At 46.4% G+C, this 24,902-nt stretch overlaps 1 protein-coding gene across 4 annotated transcripts in view; it reads left to right on the top strand.

Moving 5' to 3' along the window:
• The first annotated feature begins 517 nt into the window (after window positions 1-517).
• LOC144115758 (uncharacterized) overlaps window positions 518-24,902 on the top strand; it is a 47,885-nt gene continuing 23,500 nt past the window's right edge. Inside the window, exons 1-8 of one of the 4 annotated variants that reach the window (XR_013311533.1) lie at window positions 518-904; window positions 987-1,130; window positions 1,197-1,615; window positions 5,505-5,592; window positions 9,446-9,514; window positions 13,665-13,698; window positions 22,665-22,757; window positions 24,471-24,643. Coding sequence is in view for 3 of the 4 variants with exons in the window: in XM_077650256.1 (XP_077506382.1) it covers window positions 1,041-1,130; window positions 1,197-1,615; window positions 5,505-5,592; window positions 9,446-9,514; window positions 13,665-13,698; window positions 22,665-22,757; window positions 24,471-24,643 (966 nt within the window). In the remaining variant the exon portion in view is untranslated. Of the gene's footprint in view, window positions 905-986; window positions 1,131-1,196; window positions 1,616-5,504; window positions 5,593-9,445; window positions 9,515-13,664; window positions 13,700-22,664; window positions 22,758-24,470; window positions 24,644-24,902 lie in introns of all 4 variants that reach the window. The other 3 variants (XM_077650258.1, XM_077650256.1, XM_077650259.1) reach the window with 3 other exon arrangements.

Genomic DNA, 24,902 nt, shown 5'->3' with positions numbered 1-24,902 from the left:
TCCTGGGGATGATTAGTGCTGGAAATATATTTGCAATGTTGTTCTATAGTTATGACTAACATTATAATGACATTTTGAAGGATATATTAAAACAATGTTTGTTGACTGCGTTAAAGTGCGCTTTCTATTTAACTCACGTTATGTGTTAATTGTTTATGTTAATGTAACATTAAAATGGAACATGCAACATTACTGTTACTTACATACAATTTTTATAACACTATTCTAGTGTTCGGTGCCACATAGGTATCGTGGCCATGACCGGTGTCCAGCAGAAAAAACTTCGTCCCCGTGACGGATTAGAACCACCACCATCGAAAAAACAGCAGCCGCATACAGCGGCCGCTCAGACCACACGGCGACGGTAGCAGCCTTCGCGCGCTACCTGCGTGGGCAGGAATCATTCACTTTTAAGTATCAGTTCATCTCCAGTCGCCAGGTGCAGTCAAGTAGTTGAAACCGAAACTAGCCGGAATTTCCTACCACTGGCCAATCCCCCTGGGGGGCATGTGCCATTTTATGAGCCCAACAACAACACATCTTCGTAGCTTGTTTCGTCTGCCAACGGCGTAAAGCAAAACATGACACTGATAACTGCTGCTCTTTCGCAGTCGAAACAGCTGCGGCACACGAGGAACAAGTCAAGCGCAAAAGGGTCAGTTACGGAATTAATTTCGGCCAGCGCCGAATGTGGGCGCCACACAACCGGATTTCAGCGAACGACTATCATCATCATGTAATCGAAGCACCGAGAAAGAAAAAAAAAAGTCGCGAGCTCTCGGCTTCGATCATCTCGTGTGCTGGCGTTCTTTCAGAGCACGTTTATCGTCGTGGCTAGTTGCAGGGACGCTCTTCGGCGAACTGTGGGCGTCCTGGATGCAAGGCTTACTCATCTGGTCGTCAGGTAAACCTATTTGTCGCCACCACAGTGTGAGGGTGCCTGCATTGCACAGTGGCGTGATGCCTTATTATGCCTTCTGTTTAAGGTGCGATCAGGCATTTTGGGCAGCCTTGTTCCGCTGATACCATGAGCTCCGGCTATGTCCGGCATCCATCGAGATCGGAGACAAAGGGCAGGGTCCCCGAAGCGGGAGCCCAAGCCGTCTGGTCGGCCTCGTCCCAGCAGCCAGGTAAGCCGAGAATCGAAGTGGCTGGCTGGGCTGTTCTGAGACCTGTTCGCGCGCATATATTCGCAGTGTTTGGCGTCGGTCGGCTTCGAAACAACTGGCTCGACGCTCGCTGGCAATCGAGTGGACTGCAGCTGTGTCCCATCAGCATTCATTTCCACCACAAGGCGATCTCCTACGCGCGCATATATTCGAAGTGTCTGGCGTCGGTCGGCTCCGAGACAGCTGCCTAGACGCTCACTGGCAATTTGGCGGGCTGCAGCTGCCTCCCATCAGCATTCATTTCCACCGCAAGGCGATCTCCTACGCGCGCATATATTCGCAGTGTCTGGCGTCGGTCGGCTTCGAAACAACTGCCTCGACGCTCGCTGGCCATCGAGTAGACTGCAGCTGCCTCCCATCAGCATTCAATTCCACTGCAAGGTGACGATCCAGGGGATTTGCATCTGCGCCGACTACATGCGCGGCGAGAGTTGCAACCCTAACAGGCAAGCTGTCTTTTTCAGTAATGACCTAAGCATCGTTTATGCTGTGCTTCAGTGGACAGGCCCGGAAATAAGTTATCTCGTCGTCAATAGCACATGTAAGCATGAAATGCTTTACGCAGAGAAGGCGTAGCCCATTCTAGGACATCTGATAAATGGTGGTAGTAGTAGTAGTAGTGGTGGTTTATTTAAAATAACATAAAAGGAAGGTAAAAGATTTTTGCTAGCCCCGGCATCTGCCATCACGTGCGGCGGCACCTGAGCTGGGGCAGCGGAAAGAAAGGATAGCAGGCAGGTGGGAGAAATGAAATAAAAGAGGTGAGGGGACAGAAGAAAGACATGGGGGGGGGGGTAAATAGTACACTACATAAAATACGCACTCGGGTTTTGAGGAAGTTCCGTCATCGGCCATTTTTGTAAGCTGGACCGCGCGCTCGGCTTCCTTGGGCACTCTTTGTGTGTAGCGGTCCGCGTGACGAGCGTCGCGTGCCGAAGAAGAGGTGGCGCCAGCACACCCTGCGCAGAACGGTGTCGGGCCTTGCCCTCTGCCGGACGCCGCTTCTGCCGTTCAGTAGACGCCAGCGTCGAAGCAGCCTTATCGCGTGCGGGCGCCATCTGCTCTTCTCCGGCACGTAACCCGCGCTAGTCACGAGGGTCGCTACAGCTGCTATAGGCGCCGCAGACTGCAGCCGCTTATTCTTCGCGAAGCTGGCGCGTGCAACGTTGCTTGGCGCATTCGTAAGGTTCCTTTCGCTGTTTGAATGCCCATAGCGCTCGCCGGCTCTACAGCGACCTCCGCGAACAATCGTACTACGCGTGCATTGGCTGAATCACTTAGATCTGGCCTCTGTACAGAGGGTTTCACTTTCCACAATTTTGAAAATAGGCTTTTGGAGTTAAAGATCACCTTTTTTCAGCATAGTACACCAGAATATAGCTAACACATGCTAACTAGCAGGCTTGTTAATGATATTGAATAGTTAACTGATATTACTGTTAGGATCCTCAATCATTGAGAGGCAGGTAGTCCTCTGTAAGTAATATCCATATCAGAAAACTGTTACCCTCGATGCTGTGGCCCAAACAATTTTGGCTATTTCGACAAGTTAGATGCATAGGAGTGGTCGCTTTGCCTACAAGCTTCTCGAATGCGCATGTATTTTCTCGTCATGCAGCCAAAATTTTTTGGGCCATAGTAGCAAAGGCAACCACATTTTCAAAATTATAAACACTGATATGGATATTGCTTATAGTGGGCTACATGCCTCTCAATAAATAATGAGCCGATCTGTAGTTAAAAAGTTGAACTATCAATTTTAGTTGTCCAGCCTGCTAGTTAGCATGTCTTAGTTGAATTCTGATGTACTACACTGGTGACAATGCTGTGCTGAAAAAGTGCTCTTCAAAGTCAAAAAGCCTACTTTTTTTTAATTTTGGAAAGGCTTAGTTAGGTGAAACACCCTGTATAGAGGCCAGGCAATGCTCTGCCGAGGCCGTTTTTAACACGTCTATTTAATGCACGCTCAATGACGACTTTCCCGTTCACTGATTTTATGAGAAAAATGACTCTTCAGTACCGTACCTATATGCCGAGAAGCTTGCCCCTATGGCGACATATGCCGAGAGTCTCTCAAGGTTTAGCGCTTGGCGCCACATTCGTGGAATCCGTCTTCATTTTGCTACTAGCACGAAGCAGCGTCCTCACATAACATTCCCACTCGCATGAATTCCGAGAAACAAAAGCGTTGCATGCTTGCTGCCAAATAGGCAGCTGTGCATGCACGAAAATGACGTGGCAAGCACTTCCTGAAGAGGAGGCTGCAGGGTCACAAGATAACAGAGATGTAGCCTGGCCCACGCTCGATCTGTCTTCTTCAGTTACCGGATAAAAAGCCATTATAGCAAACATAGGAGCCCGTGGTACTGGTGCATTCAGTGCAGTAATAACTCCAGAGATAATGGAATGACACTTTGAAAATGACATTTGTCTGATTAGCCACCACTGTGCCTCACTGGTTATGGAGCTTGGCTGCGGACACGAAGAACACTGGTTCGATTCTGTCAGTGGCAGTTGCCTTTCGATGGAGGCAAAATGCCAGAGACCAGTGTACTGTGTTATGTGTGAGCACGTTAGAGAACCCCCAGTCAGTTGATATTATATCCGGAGCCCTCCACTACAGTGTTCCTCATAGCTTGAGTCTCTTTGGGATGATAAACCCCATAATCTATAAACTATTTGTCTGTTTAGGCTTGCCGCATGGAACCACAGAGCTAGTATTATGGCCCACCAGACTGCATGGAGAGGCCTTAAGGAACGATGCACTTGCGATGGGTTCCGCTTTCAGACTAGTTTATTCCCAATAGTTTGCACTGGAATAGAGAAGCTAAGGAAAGAATGTATTTAAAAACGGAATCCTGCATGAATTGGGTTAGTAATGTAACCGAATCTAATACAATTTGAATGTATCTGTGTATATTTGTTGCTTGAGTGATTATTAAACAAAAGGAATATTCGCGCGGAACAACAAAGCGCTATAGGTGGCGCAATAAGTCATGGACATAAAGCTCTGTCAGAAGACTCAACACTGATATCCAAGAGCTTGCACAAATAGCGAAGTGAGGGTTCACTCTATGACGGTCATGTTGTACGCATAAGAAAATTGCTGTTGGCTACTGAAGGCAACTTGCCAACAGACTAGTGGAAATTCCGAGTTGTTGAGAGAGATGAATTTCAACCTTATGCCCCCAATATTGGTCATGAAGGGAAGGTTTGCTTAACCTGGCTGAACCCATATGGGTCGCTGAATCTTAAAGATCTTATGTATGAGTATTATGAACGTCATACGAATGGACCGAGTGCTGTTGCGGAGCCCTTCTTCCCACTGGACGACTTTTTCCAGCATGCACAGAACCAACTGCGGGAGCATGCTGTGTGATGCCGGAGTGTGCCTTGTTTTTGAAACAATTGTCGAAAAAATTGCTGTGTGATATTCGAATTTCATGCCAATTATCTGAAAACTATCCAAAAACTTGGAAATGGATTAGATTCATTTCGATTAATATTTACCTGGATTATTCGATTCATTCAAAGAATATATTTGATTTGGTTTTTCAAAATTTCAAATGATTTGCGCATGCCTAAAAACAAGAAAACCCTCACAAAGAAAGAACTGTAGGGAAGGGTAGCAGGAATGGCACCATGATGGATGTATATGCTCCGTTTGTGAAATAGTGCAAGTTAGCCACTTGTAACCTTGGTTCACTGAGTGTTGCATTGTCGCTTTCGGTCCTGTGCAGTGTGGTTGGTTGTTTTTCTCGCGTTTTCACCATCTCCCATTGTTCGCTCTACGGGCCCACTACTACATGCTACACGCTGCAGGACGGAGCTTTCTGCAGATGCGAAGGACTTGACATTTCCGATCGCTTGTGGTTTGCTACAATCATTCCTGATAACACCTTGCCATTTCATCAGATTTGGGAATCAAAGAACGCATTTTTTGTGGAATTATGCCTGGTTTAATTACTGAATGGGCAACGTGCACTACTGCAATTGAACCCAGTGTTTTGAAGGACTAACTTCAAAGAAATCAATGCTTGTGTCAACTTTCAAGCTTTTCTCATGTGATCCCACTTTGCCGAAGTCACGTGGACATTGCCCACCAGAGAAAGGGAGAGGGCAGTGCTGCTATCGCTGGGATTTCTTCGGCCCAGGGCATGAAGTCTGGGAATTTGTTTTACATGTCTTCTGTTTTTGTTTTGTTTATGGCGACGACAAGAAAAGCTTACACTTTGTGTTGACTCTAGTTCGTGAACATCGATCACATAAGTGTGTTGTCTTCTGAGCTGATATCTTTCAAAAGAAGAGTTGGTTCATTCTGCTATGTCGTTTCAGGCGATTCGGGTCGGTGCACAGGCACAGTCAACCACAGGCCACAGCCGTTCGACGGGATGTGGCTCCTGAGCCTACCCCACCTGTGCATGTGAGTTCACTACCTGCCATAATTTATACCTTTGTAAAGCAGCAAGTACTGAGCGGCCACCATTATGCACAATGAATAAATTACTAGATGCTCATGGCACCGCTCAGCACAGATCCTATTTGAAAAATGCACACGGGCTAAGACAGGGTGGGGTAAACATTTAGGAACTGTAGTGAAAATCATTCCCTAGTAGAAACATATACAGTTAAATCTTGATATAACGAGCATGAATATTTCTAATTATTGGCAATATTGAATTCCTCGTAAATATTTTTGACAAACACACAAAATTTCTACTTTATATATCGAACGCGGTTGGCCATGAAATGAATATTGTACCGTGTCCAATGTAATGTTATTGTTGTTTATTATTTTGGTATATGCCTTTTCCTTGATGTCCCCCTCACTCAATGCTTTTCGGGGCCTGTGAGGTATCAATAAATAATAATAATATATTGAACTGCCCGTTCAGATGCAGGCGGCAGGCTTCGCCGCACTGCAAAAGTGACTGGTGGCGATGTGGCAAGCGTTCGTGCCAAGGTTTGCACTTTTATCTCGCACTTGCCAACAGCGGATTGTGGGTTGCAGTCAGCAGACATTCACACCTCTGGCATCCATTGTTAGCACCCTGGAAAAAACAGCGCAAGTGGTTGTAAGCTTGCAGTAACAACTCTGCACTCATGTCTGCTGTCGCAGAAGTGGTGAAAACGATAGCTTTCACTCTGACATACCGCTTTCCACGCGACACTGCTGTGATGCCAGAAAGCCACCATAGCCGGTGCTCAACCTGCGCTTGTGCTGTGCGGGGGGTTTTTTGCGGCCTTAGGATCCGCGAGCGCCTTCGAAATGCCGCCAAAACCTGACAAAACGTCTCTTCGTTTCTGTAGTAAAGATCGCGAGGTTTGTGGGTTGTTCAATGACTAAATTTCACCGCTGTTGGGAGTGTTTTTGACGAAATTTTATATTAAAAATTTCAGCTATAGCGAACTATTTTAACACTTTTTACTTTCTTGCAATAACAAGGTTTCTCTGTAGAACTTACTTCGTTAAAGTAAGCGGGAAAATGGGGAAAGAGAGGTAGTAGCATCATACTTGTTTCAAGAAGTTTTTCAAGAAAGGTGAAATAATTAGTAGAGCTAAGCTTACCTACTTACCACACTAATCAGTGAAAGCCGACTGGCATTAGTGGTCGAGATACCTGGAGCTGCAGGCTACTTTCGACGTTTCACGGGCGACTGTCTTGTTGGGCACCTCTATGCTCACGTGCATACTCTGTCTTCTTATGATAGCAGTCTCAGATCGATTGTGTTCTCTGCGCACTTCATGGTCTCGAGGGCCCGCTTGCACGAAGCAAATAATACTATTGAGTTCCCAGTCTAACCTTATTCACAACAGTAGAGATCCTCCCCTGGATTTGAGTAAGGAAAAGGCAAAAACTGGCTAATTTTTTTGGTGGACACCTAAAGTGTGCAGCACCAAAAAAGATGGGAAGGTCGAAATGAGGCTGCCGCGGCCGGGACTGAAATAGCGTTGCTTGCGGGTGCAGTGCAGGACGGGACTAGAAAGCAGTGTGCACAACCAGAGATGCATGCCTGATTCTGCATCGTGGACTGCCCCTTTCAATCATCCTTGGCACAGGCCACGGCGCACTTGCTTGAAGAAAGTTAGACAGTCTGGTTACCAGCTCCAGCCTTATTCGCAGTCTTAACCACGCTGCTAGAAGTGGGCTAGTTAGGTCCTGCACTGGATTTGAGTGAAGGAAAAGCACTTAACTGACTCACTTTCCCGGTGGACAATTCAAACATGCCGGGAGTGAAAAATAGGATCTCTAGTTGGAAACAAGCTTTTAGTCGTCGTTCGTGTTTCTATCTCATGGCGCTAGCCTTATTCCTTATTTGCAATCTAGGTTCCCCGCTGGATTTGAGGAAAGGAAAGACTCATGACTGGCTCACTTTGTAGGTGTACACTTGAACCACGCAGTGAAATAAATGCAAAAGCAGTGCACGTAACATTGTGCTGAACAGTGTCAGTGCATAAAATATCCCCAGGTGGTCAAATTATTCCAGAGCCCTCCACTACGGCAGCCCTTTCTCTTCTGTTACTCCCACCTTCCTTCCTTCCCTTATGGGGCTGTTGAGGTGTTCGCCGAGAAGCGAGACAGTTACTGCACATTTCTCTTCTAAAAAAATCCTTAAGCACACGTGGTTATCGGTCATTGAGGAAAACGAGCACGTGGTACTTACACAAGCCTGGTTAAAGTTTTGAGGCAACATTCTGCGTTGTGACACAACACATCTTTGTCAAAGAGTAATGATTATCGAAAAGCTACAAAGTTTTTGTCAACTTTGATGTAAACCTCAGGTTGTGGCTTTTCTATGGGAATGCTTTGAGGCCGTTGATCATTCCTACCACCCACAAGAGCAAGGTAAACATGTGCATAGTAGGAAATGCACCTGGCTAACTATTCTAGTATTCTAGATGCAACGGTAGGTCGTAGTCAGTTGTGCTGAGGCATTTGGCAACCTGGCCGCTGTGGTGGCTCAGTGGTTATGGCACTCGGCTGGTGGCCCAAAAGACGCGGGTTTGGTCCCGGCCATGGTGGTCGAATTTCGATGTAGGTGAAATTCTAGAAGCCCGTGGACTGTGCGATGTCTGTGCACGTTGAAGAACCGCAGGTGGTTGAAATTTCCAGAGCCCTTCACTACGGCGTCCCTCATAGCCTGAGTCGCTTTGGGACATTAAACCACCATAAACCAAACCAAACCATTTGGTAACCGGCAAAGGCACCACACTACACCCATGTGAAGAGGGCAGATTTTTTGGATGACCTGCTTGTCTCCTTGTACTGCTGGCATGCGAGAAATGCAATAGAAGCTCCATGAAATGCTGAACTAAAATTTGAAGCCTTCTATGAGGTGTAGTTCATCATTTTCCTCAATAATTTGGCTTTGCCATGTTCCTTGCAGTGTCATAGGAAGGGAATAGCAAATGTAGTAGCTTTTGACAGCATATGACAAAAATCTGGTCAACAAATGTTCTAGTATTTTATGTGGTTAACTCGCTTGAGACAGTAACTTGCACGAAATCTTCTTAAATAAGAAAGAGGCTCAAAATCTCGTGAGAATCCTTGTGCTCGGGTAGAAATTGAGTGTCTGCATGATGGCGTGAGTTGCTTAAAGGAAACCTTAGTTTTTTTTTTATTTGGTCGAATTTAGCACTTTTCAGATAGCCTGCATGCTTTGGTGGCTTTATCAAGACTGTAGCAGACTTGTCAGGAACGGGAAAGTGGGAAAGATGTTTTTGTATAAGGTGTACCAAGGCACTGTTTCTTTTTATTGTGCTAAGCTGCCGCTGTTGCTCAGTAATTATGGTGCTTGGCTGCTGATCTTAAAAGACTCACCATCAATCCCAGCCACGGTGGTCACATTTCGATGAAGGCGAAATGCTGGAGGCCTGTTGCTGCGCATTAAAGAACCCCAGTTGGTCGAGACTGTCTGGAGCCCTCCCTACAACATCCCTCATAGCCTGAGTCTCTTTTTGATGTCAAGCCCCATAACTAAAACCAAACAATTTTTGGGGTGAGTGTTTCTGCACCAGAAAGAAGCTTGTGTCATCCTTGTAGTGAGACTTTTATGCCACCGCTGGAGCTTTGCTTTGGAGTTCTCGTTGGACGTCATAGAGCAGGCACTCACTTACCCTTTGGTGGGCTGCTGGTTCATTTGAAACGCTGGTGGATGTTCGTTTTATGCTTACACACGACTGACAGTCTGTTTTGTGCAGTTTATGCACGTCTGCTTTAAGCTTAGCATTCACTTGCAGGCAAGAAAGTTGTTTCTTTCTTTCTCTGGTGCAGTTCTGCCACCCAGCTTTGCAGAGTCCTGCCTCACCACCACCTTCACCACAAGGCCAGGAGAACTCAGAGGTTTGTCGCTTCTTTCCGTGTCCCGGTGCACCTGTGAGTTGTTTGCACTTGGCCTCCACTCCATTGATTGTTCGAGCTCTCTCCCTGGATTTATACACAAAAAGAAGAAAGGTAGCATTTCCTCACTGGCTTCCAGATGCAGGAAACAGTGGTGGTATGCTGCACCAGCTGCACAGTACCTAACTGCACCACAGAATCTGCACTTGGCATGTTGCCACAAATGCTGGTTTTGCAGTGAAATCGGGCAAGTGTTGCACGCAGCTGTTTCCAACAGGAACGGGAACCGTACCCAATATCATACCATCATTCATGTACTGTTAGTGTGGTGATGCCTGTGGACGCACTAAATAGTTTGCTGTTGGTGGCATTGGCCGTATATAATTAACAACCAGTATGAATGAACAAACAAATGGTAAAGATAAAATTTATGAAGCCCATTTAATTGCATTTCAACAGCACATGCATAACACGATGGCTACTATGTACTGCTGTTCATGCTAGAATGTACACCACTTAAATTGTCTCTCGAGCAAGCCATATTTCAGGTCCTGCCTCCCGTCTTTGCTGCCGTGCCTTGAAATCTTGTTCCACACATTGCATTAAAATTTCACTGTTCTATTGTCTCTTTCCTCAGTTTGCCTCCTGCATTCTGCATCTCTCTCAGCTTCTCACTGGTGTCACTGCACATTTCTTGTCTGCCTGCTTCCAAATTCGCAGTTCTTTCCAAACCGCGTGCTCCCATTTTTGCATTTTGGGTACTGGCCCAGCAGGGCATTGAGGAATCAACTTCAGCCAATGTTTCTGTATCTTCTATATAAACATCATGCATCTTTTCGTCAATCATCCAGTTCCCTCATGATCATATCGCTTCACTCTTTCGAGTGGCTTCTAAATGACATGAGAGCTTTGGCAAGGAGCGCGATACGCTCCTGTGTGCTTTTTTTCTTGCTTTAGTTTTACTGCCTGGTTCAATTTTTTATTCAGAACCAGATGCATGCAAAGTGCTATTGCGCACAAGAAGTGAGTTTTTTTCTTGAGCTGTGATGGAATGGGGTTTGGTAGCACATGGTCATGTCACTCTTGCAGTAGTAGATTTGCGAACTTTTTTTTGTTGGGTAATAACCCAGAATAGCACATGAGGCAATGAGCATCTCGACACAAAACAATGCATTCCACCGATTCTGGAATGAAAGATTAAGAGCAGTCATCAACAGGTGTCTGCATTGCAAAATTTCTTGTTATCTGGCGCAAGCAAGATGCAATGCACCAGTAGCTGTGCATGTTATGCGGGCAGAGTTTGGGGGTTATTTCGGAGCGACTCATTTTTTTTTCTGGCTCCATCTGACCACAAAATATATTGAATGCCAGTAGTTCCTTGCAGCACTATCAAAGCTGTGATGAGTGCACAGGCAACTTTCTCACGTTGCGGAATGTAGCACCAGTAGCAGGTAAGCATACGGGCATATGGGATAGCATTCTTTAAGTGTGCATGTGCCAGACACTCTCATATTGAGACTTAACGTACACTCACGTCACATATACTTTTTTCAGAGTTTAACGTTTGCGACTCTCACGTGCTCTAAAACATTGTTTTCAAAATGGCGATACCCTTCGAAGCAGGATCCTTTGCCTCAGACTAAATTCATCATTGTTACTGCAGTTTTCTGTACATTCCTTAGCCATAAATGAGGCACCAAGCTTTCTCTTCATCTCATCTCACTCCAGTCACAAAACGTATGAGCGATGAATTGGCTTTTATTTTTTAGAGTGACAATTGTGCCGTTTGTAATCCTAAAAAGAAGTGCGTTAACAAAAATGGTTCGTGTTTTAAGAACCAGATGGCACCACTTGGCTGGACTTATTGTTTAGACTCCGTTTGCATACACTGAATTAAAAGTGTAAATGTGACAAATGGCATAACGCCCTGCAAAATGCTTGTGGTTAGGTGATGTAAGCGTGCTTACGCTTATGGTACATACCGTATTTACTTGCGTAATCCTCACACTTTTTTTCCCTGAAAATCAACGCGAAGTTTGGGGGTGCGATAATTATGCGGGGAAAATTTTCAAGCAAATGTTTCGGAGTGTTAAATGCAAAGATGAATGGGTGCAAGATCAGGATTGTCAGGTCCGCAATTGTAAATATAACGAAAACATTACTTTCAAGCGTAACTTACCTTCTTTATGAAAGTACAGGGTGAACGTAAGCTCAAGCTGCTAAAGCACTTTATTTGCCACGCGCAACCTCCCCGTCACTACTCGCGTTGCGTACGTCCTGCAGGCAATCCTACTCTTCATCAGAGTTCGTGCCGACACTGGAATCGATGGTTTCTTCATCTTCCGATGCTTCTTCGTTGTCCCACACCAGGTGGTCCTTGGTCGCTCGCATCCAGGGCGTTCGAAATTCCTGTTTTCTTGAAGCTTCTGGCCACCATGTTTACATCAATCATCCCCCATGCCTCTGATACCCAGCTGCACAGCAGCTCCACGGACGGTCTTTTGATCTTGCCGCCCGGCGTCGCAGCATGTTCACCTTCGGCCATCCATTCTGTGTACAGCCTCCGGACGTTATCTTTAAATGGCTTGTTCAAAGATACGTCAAGAGGCTGTAGCATTGATGTGAGGCCGCCGGGTATAACAGCCAGGTCCGTGCGCAGTTCCTTGAACTTCGCCCAAACCGACTCTTGAAGATGGCCCCGAAAGCTATCAAGCACGAGGAGCGACGGAAAAAGAAGCGCTCCCGGTCGCCGCCCCCACACAGTCTTCACCCAGTCCGCCATAAGGTCATCAACCCCTTTTCTTGGACGCGCACGTGTATACCGGGGGGAGCTTTCCTTTCGGGAGGGTCTTCCGCTTGAAATTGACGTACGGTGGGAGCTTCCGCCCCTCCGCCGTCACGCCTATCATGACCGTGCACCTCTGTTTTTCGGCACCTGTAGTCCTGACGTGCACAGTCCGGGCGCTTGTCTGTTCGACTGTCCTGCTGCTGGGCATATTGAAATTCAGCGGAGTTTGGTCCGCGTTCCCTATCTGGGAGAGCAAGAAGTTTTTCTACTGCCGGATCCTGATAAAGAATCGATGGAAGTCCACTATTTTCTCTTCATAGGCTGTGGGCAGGCGCTGGCAAAGCATCGTTTGCCTCCTGAGCGAGAGTCCATTGCGCCGCATAAATCGTGTGGCCCACCCGTTACTAGCGCGGAAGTCTTGCACCGGAATGCCCTCCTTTCTTGCGATTACGAGCGCCTGGTCCCGTATCAAATCAATCGACACAGCACACCCATCTGCTCCTCGAGCCTTGATATATTCCAGTAAAGAGGCTTCGACAGCAGGAAATTTCCCAGTCTTCGGTCCACGGAAGGCCCGGCGCGTCTTACCAGTCGTCTTGAGTTCGTCGTGCTGCCGTCTCCAATACCGGACGCAAAACTCGTTGACGCCGAAGTGTCTGCTGGTGGCGCGGTTGCCATGTACCAACGCATACTCAATAGCTTTTAGCTTAAAAGCAGCTGTGTAGCTTGCGTAGTGTCCCATGGCGAAGCGGCACAAAGAGCACGGTGCAACACTCAAACAAGGCAAACGAGGCCTACGCGACACCGGAGAGCTGGAGACACCTTCGCAAAATGGCGTAGCGGTGGTGAGTGGATGAGCGGTAGCGGCGGTGGCAGCGGATGATAGCACAGTACCGCCGCATAGTAGCACGTGCGCCCAACCATGGCAGTTAGTTGTGGCCGCAGTCAATAGATGGCGATCGCTACGACAAGCAGACGGCTCGCGGCAGTAATTTTGGGTGTGCGATGATTTTGCGGGGAAAAAAAAATTTTCAAATTTTTGATAGCCAATGTGGGGGGTGCGAGCATTACACGAGTGCGAGCATTATGCGAGTAAATACGGTACATAGCGTCGATTTATACTCCTAACCATATCTGTGTACACCGCAAGCAGACGACACACAGACTGCTAAGCACGCAAGAACACATTTAATGCACCCTCTTGATTGGATGAGGAGGTCTCTGCCTTTGGTAGTGCTGCAAGTTAGTCATGGGATGCACTATAGGCTCTGCATTCATGCTCTCGCCACCGTTGTGGGTGAGCAGAAAAGGGGTGCCCTGCATTCGTTAGTGTAGCTTTGATGTCTGTGCATTTTTTTATTGCAGGTGACATGTGCTGATGACACCACGCCAAAAGCTGGTGAGTGCATGTCGTTTTCTGAAATGACTGTTAAGGTGCTGTGTTCCATCTCCTTCTGCTTTGTGTAGTCTTTTGCAATGACCGATTGCGTGAGCAAAAAGTAGTGCGACAAAGAATGCACATGCAAAAAAAACGACACAAGGAGATTGCTGGAGCACAACGGATTATTCGTCCAGTATAGCAGAGCACACATGTGTGCATCATTGTGAAGAGCACATACCTATCATGCGACCACTGCAGAAAAATTGGTGCCATTGCTTGTGTGGGAATAGAGGTTGCTCTTCAGGAACACAAATTCACTTATAAAAATCGTCACTGATCTTTTTGCACATTCCTTCTGCTGCTGCTTTCTTCCGTGCTAAATAGGTACAAACTGTTCCAGGTAGCCGCGATTCTCTGGGGGTTAGCGGCACTAGCGTTAACTTGTTTACACAAGTACGACGTTACAATGAAATGTAACAGGATGAGGAAGTTACAGTTCGCGCAAAATAAACAAGTTGATTATAAATTACAAACCAATACAGCCAAACACTTGGGGAAAAAAAAGGAAATGAGATTGGTAAAATACACGGAAGCAATGAATTTGTTCATATTTGTGAGGCACGAAAATACATGTGGCACCATTGGGCGAAGCAAAGCCTTTTGACATCTTAAAGGGGCTTTGAAACGGGTTCTAAGAAAGTTTACGTGTGCCTGTGATGTTAAAAGATGCTGCTTCATGAATGTCCTCCAGGAAAAATTTTTTTGATGTGCTGTGTGGAAGCTTTGTTATCTGTTGTCAAAATTTGAATTTCAGTGTCTTCGCACCTTTTCCTCGCCTCTTGTCACCTTGTGCACACTGAAAGGTCAGAGCTCCTCCACCGACCCCATAGCCGGAGGTGCAGCTTCGTGATTCGCTGGAGCTATGCCACTTGTTGGTCACATCCATGGTAGCTGCGTGATGCCTGGAAGACTAATCAATAGCCATCTCTGAACAGCTATACATTGGAGCGGTGCAATGGAGGAGGGTGCGAGCATGAAAAAGCATTCGGAAAGGGCTTGCCAACTTTCGGGCGTGATTGTGGGTACTCTTCTGTGTGCAGAAGTGTATTATTCGGCTCTGGTACTCATGACAAAACAATACAATGATTGAGTGAGTTGATGTGCTCTCCTGGGAAGGTATTTCAGAGCCCTTCCTTTCATGCCGTCACTACCTTGTCAGCGTTGCTTTCTGTTTCGTGCAGCCCATTCCTATGCCCGTTCTCCCTCCTTTTCTTTCCCTGCTTCACTCAGGGCGTTCTCTTATCAGCGAGTGCTCCATGGCTCTAGGGTCTTCTAAAAGGCGGCTTCTGCCAGCGTCTTACGAGTTGTGTGGTGAAGGTTGCTGTAGCTCTCTTGAGGGGCAGCGGAAAAGGGATTTTTTTACTCTCACCTTGGTTTCAAAAACAAAAATGGCCCCCATTTACCAGGTTTAGCTAAACATGGCTTAGGTGCGCTAGCATTTACGTCCTTGTTTAGGTCGATAAGCTGGAGTGTAGGGCCGCACGTCATTGCTTCTCCTCGGCAATTTCAGCTGCCTGTGTCAGATGCATTTAATTTTGCTCACCCATTGTGAGTAATTTTCATTTTAACACGAGAGCATTAATATTCCAATGTCGGAAAAATTGTCTGGTGTCTGCATCGGCGACTGTTTGAAGCCTCGCAGCCAGAGCATCCGGAGGAACTGGCCGCTCTGGCGACCTAGGTGGGCCACCTAGGTCATGTGGCCTTGTGCAGCCATCACAACCTGCCCACTGGATTGTGAGCAAAGTTCCCACTTGACGGGTTGGCGGGGTGGCATTATTTGTCACAGCAAAGTGACCACTGTGACAAATAATGATTGTTCACGAGAGGTTGCCCGGGAAGAGCAACCTGAATCGCACAAGCCCCACCGGGGGCAGTACCTGCCATCGCAGGGCAGTGGCAGATCGTTTATAATTCTTGACTTCACATTCACTGATCGCTAAGAATGCTCATACCACTGCTGACACAGTAGCCCAGCAGTTAACCGCTACACCATTGCACCAGGACTGGTAGGATGACTTGCAGCGATCTGTGAATCTAAAATCAAGTTACCATTTCCACATGTAGGGGTATTAACATATTAACGCTATTGCATCATAGTATTAAGGCTGAGCTTTACTGTCTTCTTCAGTTTCTTACTCAGTTGTTCTTGGTTCAGTCTGTCTCAGACATTCTGTCTATCCTCTTGAATACAAGTGGAGAGCTGGATTTCCTTTTCTCTTTTAGCAGGTGGAGAAGGGAAATCCCCCTAAATACTGCCGGCCACAGCTGGCAGGTGGAGGCTTCACCTGGACATGTCTTTTTCACTTATGACCCATCTTGTGCTAGCTCACTAATAACATGAGGTGTATTCTTAAAGGGATACTGCATAAAATTTCAGGCGGTCTAATTTTGTATTCGAGTGATGGTTTGGTTTATAGGGGTTTAATGTCCCAAAGTGACTCAGGCTATAAGGGACGCCGTAGTGAAGGGCTCCGGGAATTTCGACCACCTGGGGTTCTTTAATGTGCACTGACATCGCACAGTACACAGGCCTCTAGAATTTCGCCTCCATCGAAATTCGACCGCCGCGGCCGGGGTCGAACACGCGTCCTTTGGGTCAGCAGACGAGCGCCATAACCACTGAGCCACCGCGGTGGCTTGTATTCGAATGAAAGCTGGCGTTCCTAAGTCGACTGAAACCTCATCGTTTTTTTGCACGAAGCCAGGGGAAAGCACTTTTTCCCCTCATTTTTTCCTTAAACTGGTGCATCTGGCGGTGGCGCCCTGGGAAGCTGTGACTTCACATGTCTCCATGCCTCTGTGCCCGGCCGGCTTGGCCGCTTATGTCACAGCATGCACCTGCTGCAGCTGCGTGGATGCTACGCGCTGCGTAGGAGATGCGATGCGAGTGCCACCGCTTGTGTCCGGAGTCGTTTGAACTCGAATTTGATCCACGCTGCTGCGCAGGCCACTGAAGATTCGGGGTGCTGAAAGTATTATTCCGCTAAAGGTTGTAACAGTAGTGCAGTGGGGGAAGAGACACGCAATGTCATGCTTTCCCAAAGGATGCTAAGCTCTGAAGAATGGTTCCATGTGGCGCAGGCGAACCTTCGCGACAAACCTTCTAGGTTCGAATTTTTATCGCAGCAATTTAATCGACAGCGACTGCAACATAAATCTTTCTCTGTTGCGAATCCTCATCCCACTGAAACAACAGTGCCTCAAACCTGACGCTTTGCCATATATAATGTGAAGTATACTTGTGAGGGAGACATTCTTGAAGACCTGGAGCGAGGCAGGAGGAAGCAGTTGTTGTTGTCCTCAATACCACGGTAATGGCGGTTGATAAGCTATAGCCCAAGTGCGGAAGCGCTACATCACCGTCTTCCAGTTCAGCTGTGCGCCACCTCGCAATACAAGGCAGTAATATTCCCTAGAAAGTACAAACCGAAAGCATGACTGCCGTGCTTTAGCGAAAAAGGGACCCAAACTAGAAGAAAATTACAGGTAACTTATATATAGCACTGTTTACTGCAAAACTGTGACTCTTTAGCACATATTAGTGCACATAATTACAGAGAATATGAAGGCTAAAGCATGCAGCATTTGTTACAGGTGTATTTTTCTTGTCAAGAGACAATTTCCAAATATTTTCACTGGTTCCAGTGTTTCGCTGATTCAACCTTTGATGAAAAATCATCTCGGATGACAGGCGGAACAGAAATGTACATTATAAATGCTCTAGCTTCCTTATTCCGAATTAGCAGCAAATTCACCAAACAAACTGCCAGCAGGCAATATATATGCATGCTTGAATGGGCAGAAAAAAAATATATCGTGTAATAGTGTTCTCATGCGAGCATGCGCCATTATAAGAAAAAATGAGCGGAGAGGTTCTTTGCTCATATCAGAGACCTTCAGAAAGTAACAACGTTGGCAGTTTACTAAAAGGCCAGTGCCACGAGCATCACGCACCAGACCCCGTTTGTGGTAGTTAGGCACGCAAGTCTGGCAGCGTAGTAACAGTGCTCCAGTCACAAAAACTGCATGCTGGATACTTTTAGAGCGTTAAGCTCTACATTTAGCGTTTCAGATGTCATCGATAAACACAAATGTTAACCCAGTGGTTGCCATGGTAACCGAGGTGGTTACGTAATGGAATAAAATAACAGGTAGCAACGTGATACCCTAGCACCCCAACTCGAGACTAAACTATGTCGATCCAATATATATATTACTGTCTGGCAGGAGTCAGTCTGGACACTCAGTCCCGATGTTCATGTAAAATTTGTGGGCCAACCATTTGCCGCAGAATGTTCCAGATGGTGTCATACGATTAAGCGTTTTGTACAGCATAAACTTACTAGTTGGAGCCTAGCTCGCGGCACGGATTCACACCGGCGACCTATGTTCGGTGTGCTAGCGCTCGATATTCGGATGCTGCCTCAGTGTCGAGTTGATTTTTTCGCTGTGCCGATGCAATTAGGTTGGCTGCTTTTATACATCGTGCAGTATCTCCACTGTTCGCGCTGCTTACGTGATATACAAGTCCTATTTTAAAACCCCCTCCCCGCCCCATCCCAGCGCTGCGGCTGCTCTTTTTGTGTAGCTGGAGCAATTCATGAAGGTGATACATTGAATTGCCTTTGGCAAAGGAAATCTTTTAATACCTAACTCAAGAAAATTTGTCTGGGTCATATCAAACTGGATTATTATATCACAGCTACCACTTCGCACAGCTACCACTGAGCGATATGTCATCCTCAAGGCTCATTTTACTCGGCAGGGTCCTATCCATGTCTCTGGTCCATAGTCATTTCGATATCTGAATGATATAATCGTTACTCCCACTGTTACTTTCCAGGCTGTAATTTTCTGTCTTTCACGCTTCCATGCCGCCAATGCTGAGCTTACAGGCGCGACATCTGAAGTGATGCCAGCACGATGCGACGGGGTGCAGGCCGCCATGAGACATGTGACGTCACCCCCGCCTCCCGCCTGGTAGGCGTGCATGCACAAAGCGTACGAAATAACACCATTTGTGCAAAAATACATGAAATAAAGACTGCAACTTTGGATAATCGCACCTGCAATTTAATGCAGTATCTCTTTAAACAATGATTCCGGGAATAAACGAAAAAAAAAAAAATGGGCTGCGCTCGGTGGCGCATACAATAATGACAGTGCACTGGCACATGCTACTGCAATAAAATGAAACTGCAATTAGGTGATTCTGCTTAGATGTCGATCACTGGTTGGTGGCTTCGGGGTGCTGTTGTCCAACTGCTGCATCTTGTATGCTCTGCCGGGTGGCTTGCGCTCTGCTATTGATACTTGGTTTTCATTGTGTGACGATGTTCAGTTTGAGCTCTGCATCAATTTCCTGTATAGTTTCCTGCATAGCAGCGAGCACAGCTAGGTTTAGTCTTCATCGTCGCTTTTGCTCACGGTCATGCACATGAGTTTCTTCTACATCTATACTTATACTGAACAGTAGTGGCTGATGCATGCTTCATGCCAGTGATAATACAGCTGGAATAACCGCACCAAGCGTGCAGCTGCTAAAACCCTTGAATGTATCGAAAGCAAGTATGACCTTTGAACTTTGCTGCTTTCCCACTTACCTACCACGCCCTGGGAGAGCTGATCCTGCCATTGGTCGAAGCGCCATAGTCATGTATTAAAGCAGGCTTTTTTGCTCCACAGCAGATGCCAACGGCATTCCCAGGCATTCGTCCTCTTGTTTTTGTGCGACGGAATTTTAGCGGGAAGGGTTTTGCCTGAGTTGAGAGTGTTTGCATATTGCGATGACACTGAGCTTTCCCAGCTTTCGTTGTGCTTATGGGCGCAACAGCCAAGGAGTCAACATCAAAATACTTTTCGTTATACCATCTTGGAGAAAGCACGCGGCTCACTGAATGGTTTGGCTCCACAGTATAGGCTGGACAAACTTGGTTAACGTGCTGGATCTGCGCCTTTGTGAGCCAAGTGACCATCTTTACTACTCATTAGTGTTTTTTAAGCAGATTTGGTGTGAAGCACGAGCGAATGCAGTCTTTCTTTGAAGTAAATTACGAGAAAGCATTCGACTCAGTGGAAACATCAGCAGTCATACAGGGATTGCGTAATCAGGGGGTAGAAGAGCCTTTTGTCAAAATGCTGGATGATATATATAGGAACTGCACAGCTACCATAGTCCTCCATAAAGTCAGCAGTAAAATTCTAATAAGGAAGGGCATCGGGCAAGGAGGCACGATCTCTCCAATACTATTCACTGCCTGTTTACAGAAGGTATTCCAAGGCCTGAATTGGGAACAGTTGGAGTAAGAGTTAATGGAGAATACCTAAATAATCTGTGATTCGCTGATGACATTGCCTAGCTGAGTCACTCAGGAGATGAAGTTCAAAGCATGATCAATGAGTTAGACAGGCAGAGCAGAACGGTGGGCCTAAAAATTAACATGCAGAAAACCAAAGTAATGTTCAGCAGTCTAGCAAGGGAACAACAGTTCACAATTGGTAGCGAGGTGCTGGAAGCGGTGATGGAATCGGTCTACTTATTGCAGGTAGTGACCACTGATTCGGATCACGAGAGGGAAATAACTAGAAGAATAAGAATGGGGTGGAGTGCATATGGCAGGTTCTCTCGGATCATGAATGGCAGTTTACCAATATCCCTCAAGAGAAAAGTGTAAAACAGCTGTATCTTACTTGTACTGACCTACGGGGCAGAAATGTGGAGGCTAATGAAAAGGGTTTAACTCAAATTAAGGACAATGCAGTGAGCTATGGAAAGAAAAATGATAGGTGTAACGCTAAGAGACGGGAAGCTGTCAGAGTGGGTGAGGGAACAAATGCGTGTTAATGACATCGTAGTCGAAATCAAGGGGAAGAAATGGGTTTGGGCAGAGCATGTAATGCGAAGGGAAGATATCCGCTGGTCCTTAAGGGTAACAGAGTGGATTCCAAGAGAAGGCAAGCATAGGAAGGGTTGGCAGAAGGTTAGGTGGGCGGACAAGATTAGGAAGTTTGCAGGCATAAAGTGGACGCAGCTGGCAAAGGACGGGGTAATTGTAGAGACATGGGAGAGGCCTTTGCCTTGCTCTGGCTCTGGGTGTAGTCAGGCTGATGATGAGGGTGATGATGTGCTGACTACAAAAACCACGCGTCGTGTTGTCTGAGCCCTGCTGTTCCCACTGCTGGCTCTGCAGCTCAAGGATTGATGTTGCGGGGATTGTCTGGCATATTCGTTAGGTTGTAGTTGGACCCGTTGGCGGGCTCGTCTCAAAAGTTTCGTTTCATGTTAGAGCTTCGCCGTTCACGCTATGTTCCCTGTGCAGGTCTAGCTGTGACGTTGCGTGCATTGCGGGACGTATTTCTTTTGTTGTAGTTGGATTCATTCACTCACAAATTCGAGACTAAAGCAGCGGTTCTCAATATTGCATCCCCACTGTTCATGCTGCTCGCAGTGCAGGTCTAGCTATGATGTTGCTATTATTGCTGAATGTATTTCCTCTGGCGGGGTTATGAAAGTCAGCCATTACTCTGCCTAGGCACAATAACAGCAGCTCTCTTCAATGCACTGGATCTTCGCAGTTAACATTTGAGTATGCAAGCGAGGACCTTCGTTAAATGTACTCGCAAACATATTCACAGTCGTCGTCGTGGCCACAGATTACAGGTGCAAAACTGGCTGGCTGCTTCACGTTATGCATGAAAATTACACAGCAGAAGCCAGTGTCCTCTTATCAGCTAATATTGCCTGTGTTGACGCAAGATTCAGTCACCCTAGCGAACAGCATTCTATTGAGTCACGCAGTGCTGCTGCTTCGCGCATAGCTATGGTTAAGACTTTTGTGGTTGCCGTTAGTCAACTAAGACAATTCATCCTGCATCAAAATTCTTGCGATCACAACCATGTAAAGGGCATCGTGTTCTCCAGTCTACACACAAACACAAGTAACTACAGCCACTCAGATCCTTTCAACCTTAGCCTGTGATGTATCTGGAGCATAGTCACTGCAAAACAATTGCCGAGCTTTGCAGAACTAAAAAATTGAAATAAAATTTAAGACTAGTGGGCAACTACGTCCTGAAAGGCACAACAGATTACGCTTGAAAACGTGCCTTTGAGTGTAGAATATGTTACGGAAGCATTACACCACCACCGGTTCATATAAAGCCTAGACTGCACGTGTCTCTAACAAAAGTAAAAGCTAAATATTCGCAACCAGAGTGCATGTCGTTCCAATTACTCTTGGCAGCGTTAAGTTCCAAGTGAGATTTAGAAGAAGGCACCATCCGAAAAACACTTCGAGGGTATCCACTGTCGCGGGCTCGACCACGGGCGGGAGCGTTTGGTGCGTCCACTATGCGCACCCGGCCTAGCTGCTGCCACTGTTGGTGTCCAAGAAGAGTTGAGAGAAGGAGCACCAGCATAGGAGGAGGAGGGAGGAGATGTCATTACCTTTAGTTCATTGAGGGGATCTAGCAGCGGCTGCCTATTCCAGTCTATTGCTTCTGAGGTGTGACGTAATGCGCGCTTGACTAGCAACGTCATGCCAGCTGCACACTGGTCCGGATAAGCTTCCCTGAACCGCCACCAGACACCACTTGTAATTCATGACGGATACAGCTCGCGGTGTAAAAAAAAAAAAAAACTAGGGCTATATTGCTGTAAACACAATATGCCGCAGCTGTGACTCTCGTATCTTGCAGCTTCTGGGTTGTGGAGAGAGCACTGATGCTAGCTTTGCCCTGGAGGAAGCTGAAAAGCCTTTGTTTTATCCTCTGTCTTCTTTCTGCTTGTAGCAAGAAAGGAGCATAAGAAATTTTTGTGCAGTATAAGTGTGCCTTTGGCTAATCTTGATTTTGGGTGCTTGGCTCATCAAAAGTCTGTTTGGCATCAGTGACATCAAGTACGGCTTATTGATTTGTTCCAGCGGGCCGTGCTGACACAGACCATGGCTGTTTTGAGGTGCTTACATCAAGACCTCCAGTAGGTCTGCAGCCATCTGACATCACTGGAGCAGTCAGTAAGCAGAGCCGCCTTTGCATTTGCATTGCAGTCTCTCTCTCTGTTTCTCCTGGTTCAAGTGGACACCAGCTTTAGGTGGTTCACTCGACAGTACCTTTGCTTGCCCAATTCACTACCACTTGGATTTTGCATCGAACAATAACGGAGGTGTAGTCAGCACTTTGGGGTCCCTAAAACTGAAGTAGACTTCTTATGATAGTGTAGTGTAAAGGGACTGTTTCTATTGCGGAATTGGAAATTAGGTTGCAGTCTAAAGTGGTCCTTTCAATCTTTTTAACCTCTGAAACTGTACAGTGGAAAGATGCAGAGTTGAGCAACTGCCAAGTGTTCACTAGATTATACTGCAGATGGTCACGTGTGTTGATCATGGTTTAAGAAATTTATCAGCCCCCGGTGGTCAGCCTAAGTGTGCTGTGATGTGTGCGCTACCAGGCTTTTTAAAGTACCATGCAGTATTTCTGCATGACATGTCCTCCTGTCTGATTTCAGCTGTGGCGATGTTCTTTTGACGTGTCTCTAATTGAAACATGCAATGTTCACGCATTATTTTTCTGCACCACACTCGAAACCTGTCTCTTTGCTTGCAAGCCTTGGTGTGTGTACTAACTAGTGATCAGTGGTGTTGCTGGAGGGCTATAGGTATACAAGAGTGCAAAATATTTGATCTGTAATAATAATCCACTCCTCTCGAGCTTAACAGACAATTTGCATTCAGAATATAGTAAGATGCATTTCGAGAACGAACAAGGGATTGGTCCTAAAAGGAGGCTTTGCAACCAATGATGTTAGTTTAATGTGTGACACTATGGTCAACTACTTTGTTCCTGGTAGCCACCTGCAGTGCTATGCTAGCAGGTGCTGGGCAGTTGACCGTGATGTTGTGGCAATAGGTCAGTGCCATTTGTTGGAAGGGGCCTTTACTAAGGGCCATTTGCTGCTTTTTTCTGTAGTTGTATCCTTGAAGTTGTTATATACCTTTCTATATCTTTTTGCTCATAATCTGTTCAGTGGGTTGTGTGATGCGAGTTGTGAAATGCTTTGACATTAGGTCAATGGCTGGAACTCACTAGAGGAGCAGAAAACAATCTGAGAATTAGCCAGTCTGAAAGGGAACACCCAATCTGGCTGCCACCTTATTTCCACCGCCGAAAATTGCCAGTGTGTTTCGACACAATCGGCTCGAAACCAGCATTTCTGGAGAAGATAAAATGTTCAATATTGTGACTTCGGCGATGTCTTTGGCCTTTAAGGCATCAAAATGTCACATGCTTTGCATATAAAGAATAAATACCTAATGCTTGACTTCCGTGGCAGGGCCCTTTTAGGCACTACTGTAGTATTTTGTGCACGGAAAGTATGCTAATTTGCGTGGCTGACAGGCTGCACAGGGTTGTGACGGCATTGTCTCGAATAGCTGGTCAAAGAGCACAACTACCTAGACTTTATCCCAAAACATGAATTCACTTGCCCTATGACAGTCATGAAAGAATGAAATTCTTCATCAAGCATACAAATAAGCAGGTCTAATTTACCTGCCACGCACTGAATTTATAGAGAAAACCTGGGTACTTTTTAGGAGAGAATGGCTTTTATAAAGGTTGGCTTGCAAAGATTGACTACCTAGCATTGAGTTTCCTTCAGGTTTTTTTCATTTTTTTAAGCCATGAATAAGAACTCTCCATCTGACCGCATACTTTCTTTTGGCCTGCAGCACCACTGTGCAGTCTCATTCAGCAACACCAGGCTGCATTTGTGGCACACACCTCAGAAGCCAGGAAACTTGTGGATGAATGTGCTGCAGCCAACGTATCCACCTTGTCATTGCTGCAGTCCACAGTCCAAGGTCTGCAGGAGCAGCAGACAGCACAGATGGCTACAGGCTTGGTATGTGACATTCAATGCTTTATATGACCTGAGCCTTTACGCTTGCTCATTTCTGCTCTTGGCGATTGCATTCAGTGGAGGTGCTTCACGACTGTAAACCTCTTGTACCGCTCTATACGAAAGGTCATTGGAAGTTTCCTGCAGAGGTTACTTGTACAGGCCTTGAGTAGCCTGGAGGAAGCGCTGCACTTGTTAGGCTCATGATGGCTGTTAGTGAAACCAGTAGGCACTGTGAGCTCTTTAATAGGGGTGTGCGAAT

Source organism: Amblyomma americanum, chromosome 1 (assembly GCF_052857255.1).
Source record: "Amblyomma americanum isolate KBUSLIRL-KWMA chromosome 1, ASM5285725v1, whole genome shotgun sequence".
Lineage (NCBI taxonomy): Eukaryota > Metazoa > Arthropoda > Arachnida > Ixodida > Ixodidae > Amblyomma > Amblyomma americanum.
The sequence above is the reverse complement of the archived record's forward strand: the minus strand, read 5'-3'. Positions and strand labels throughout refer to the sequence as shown.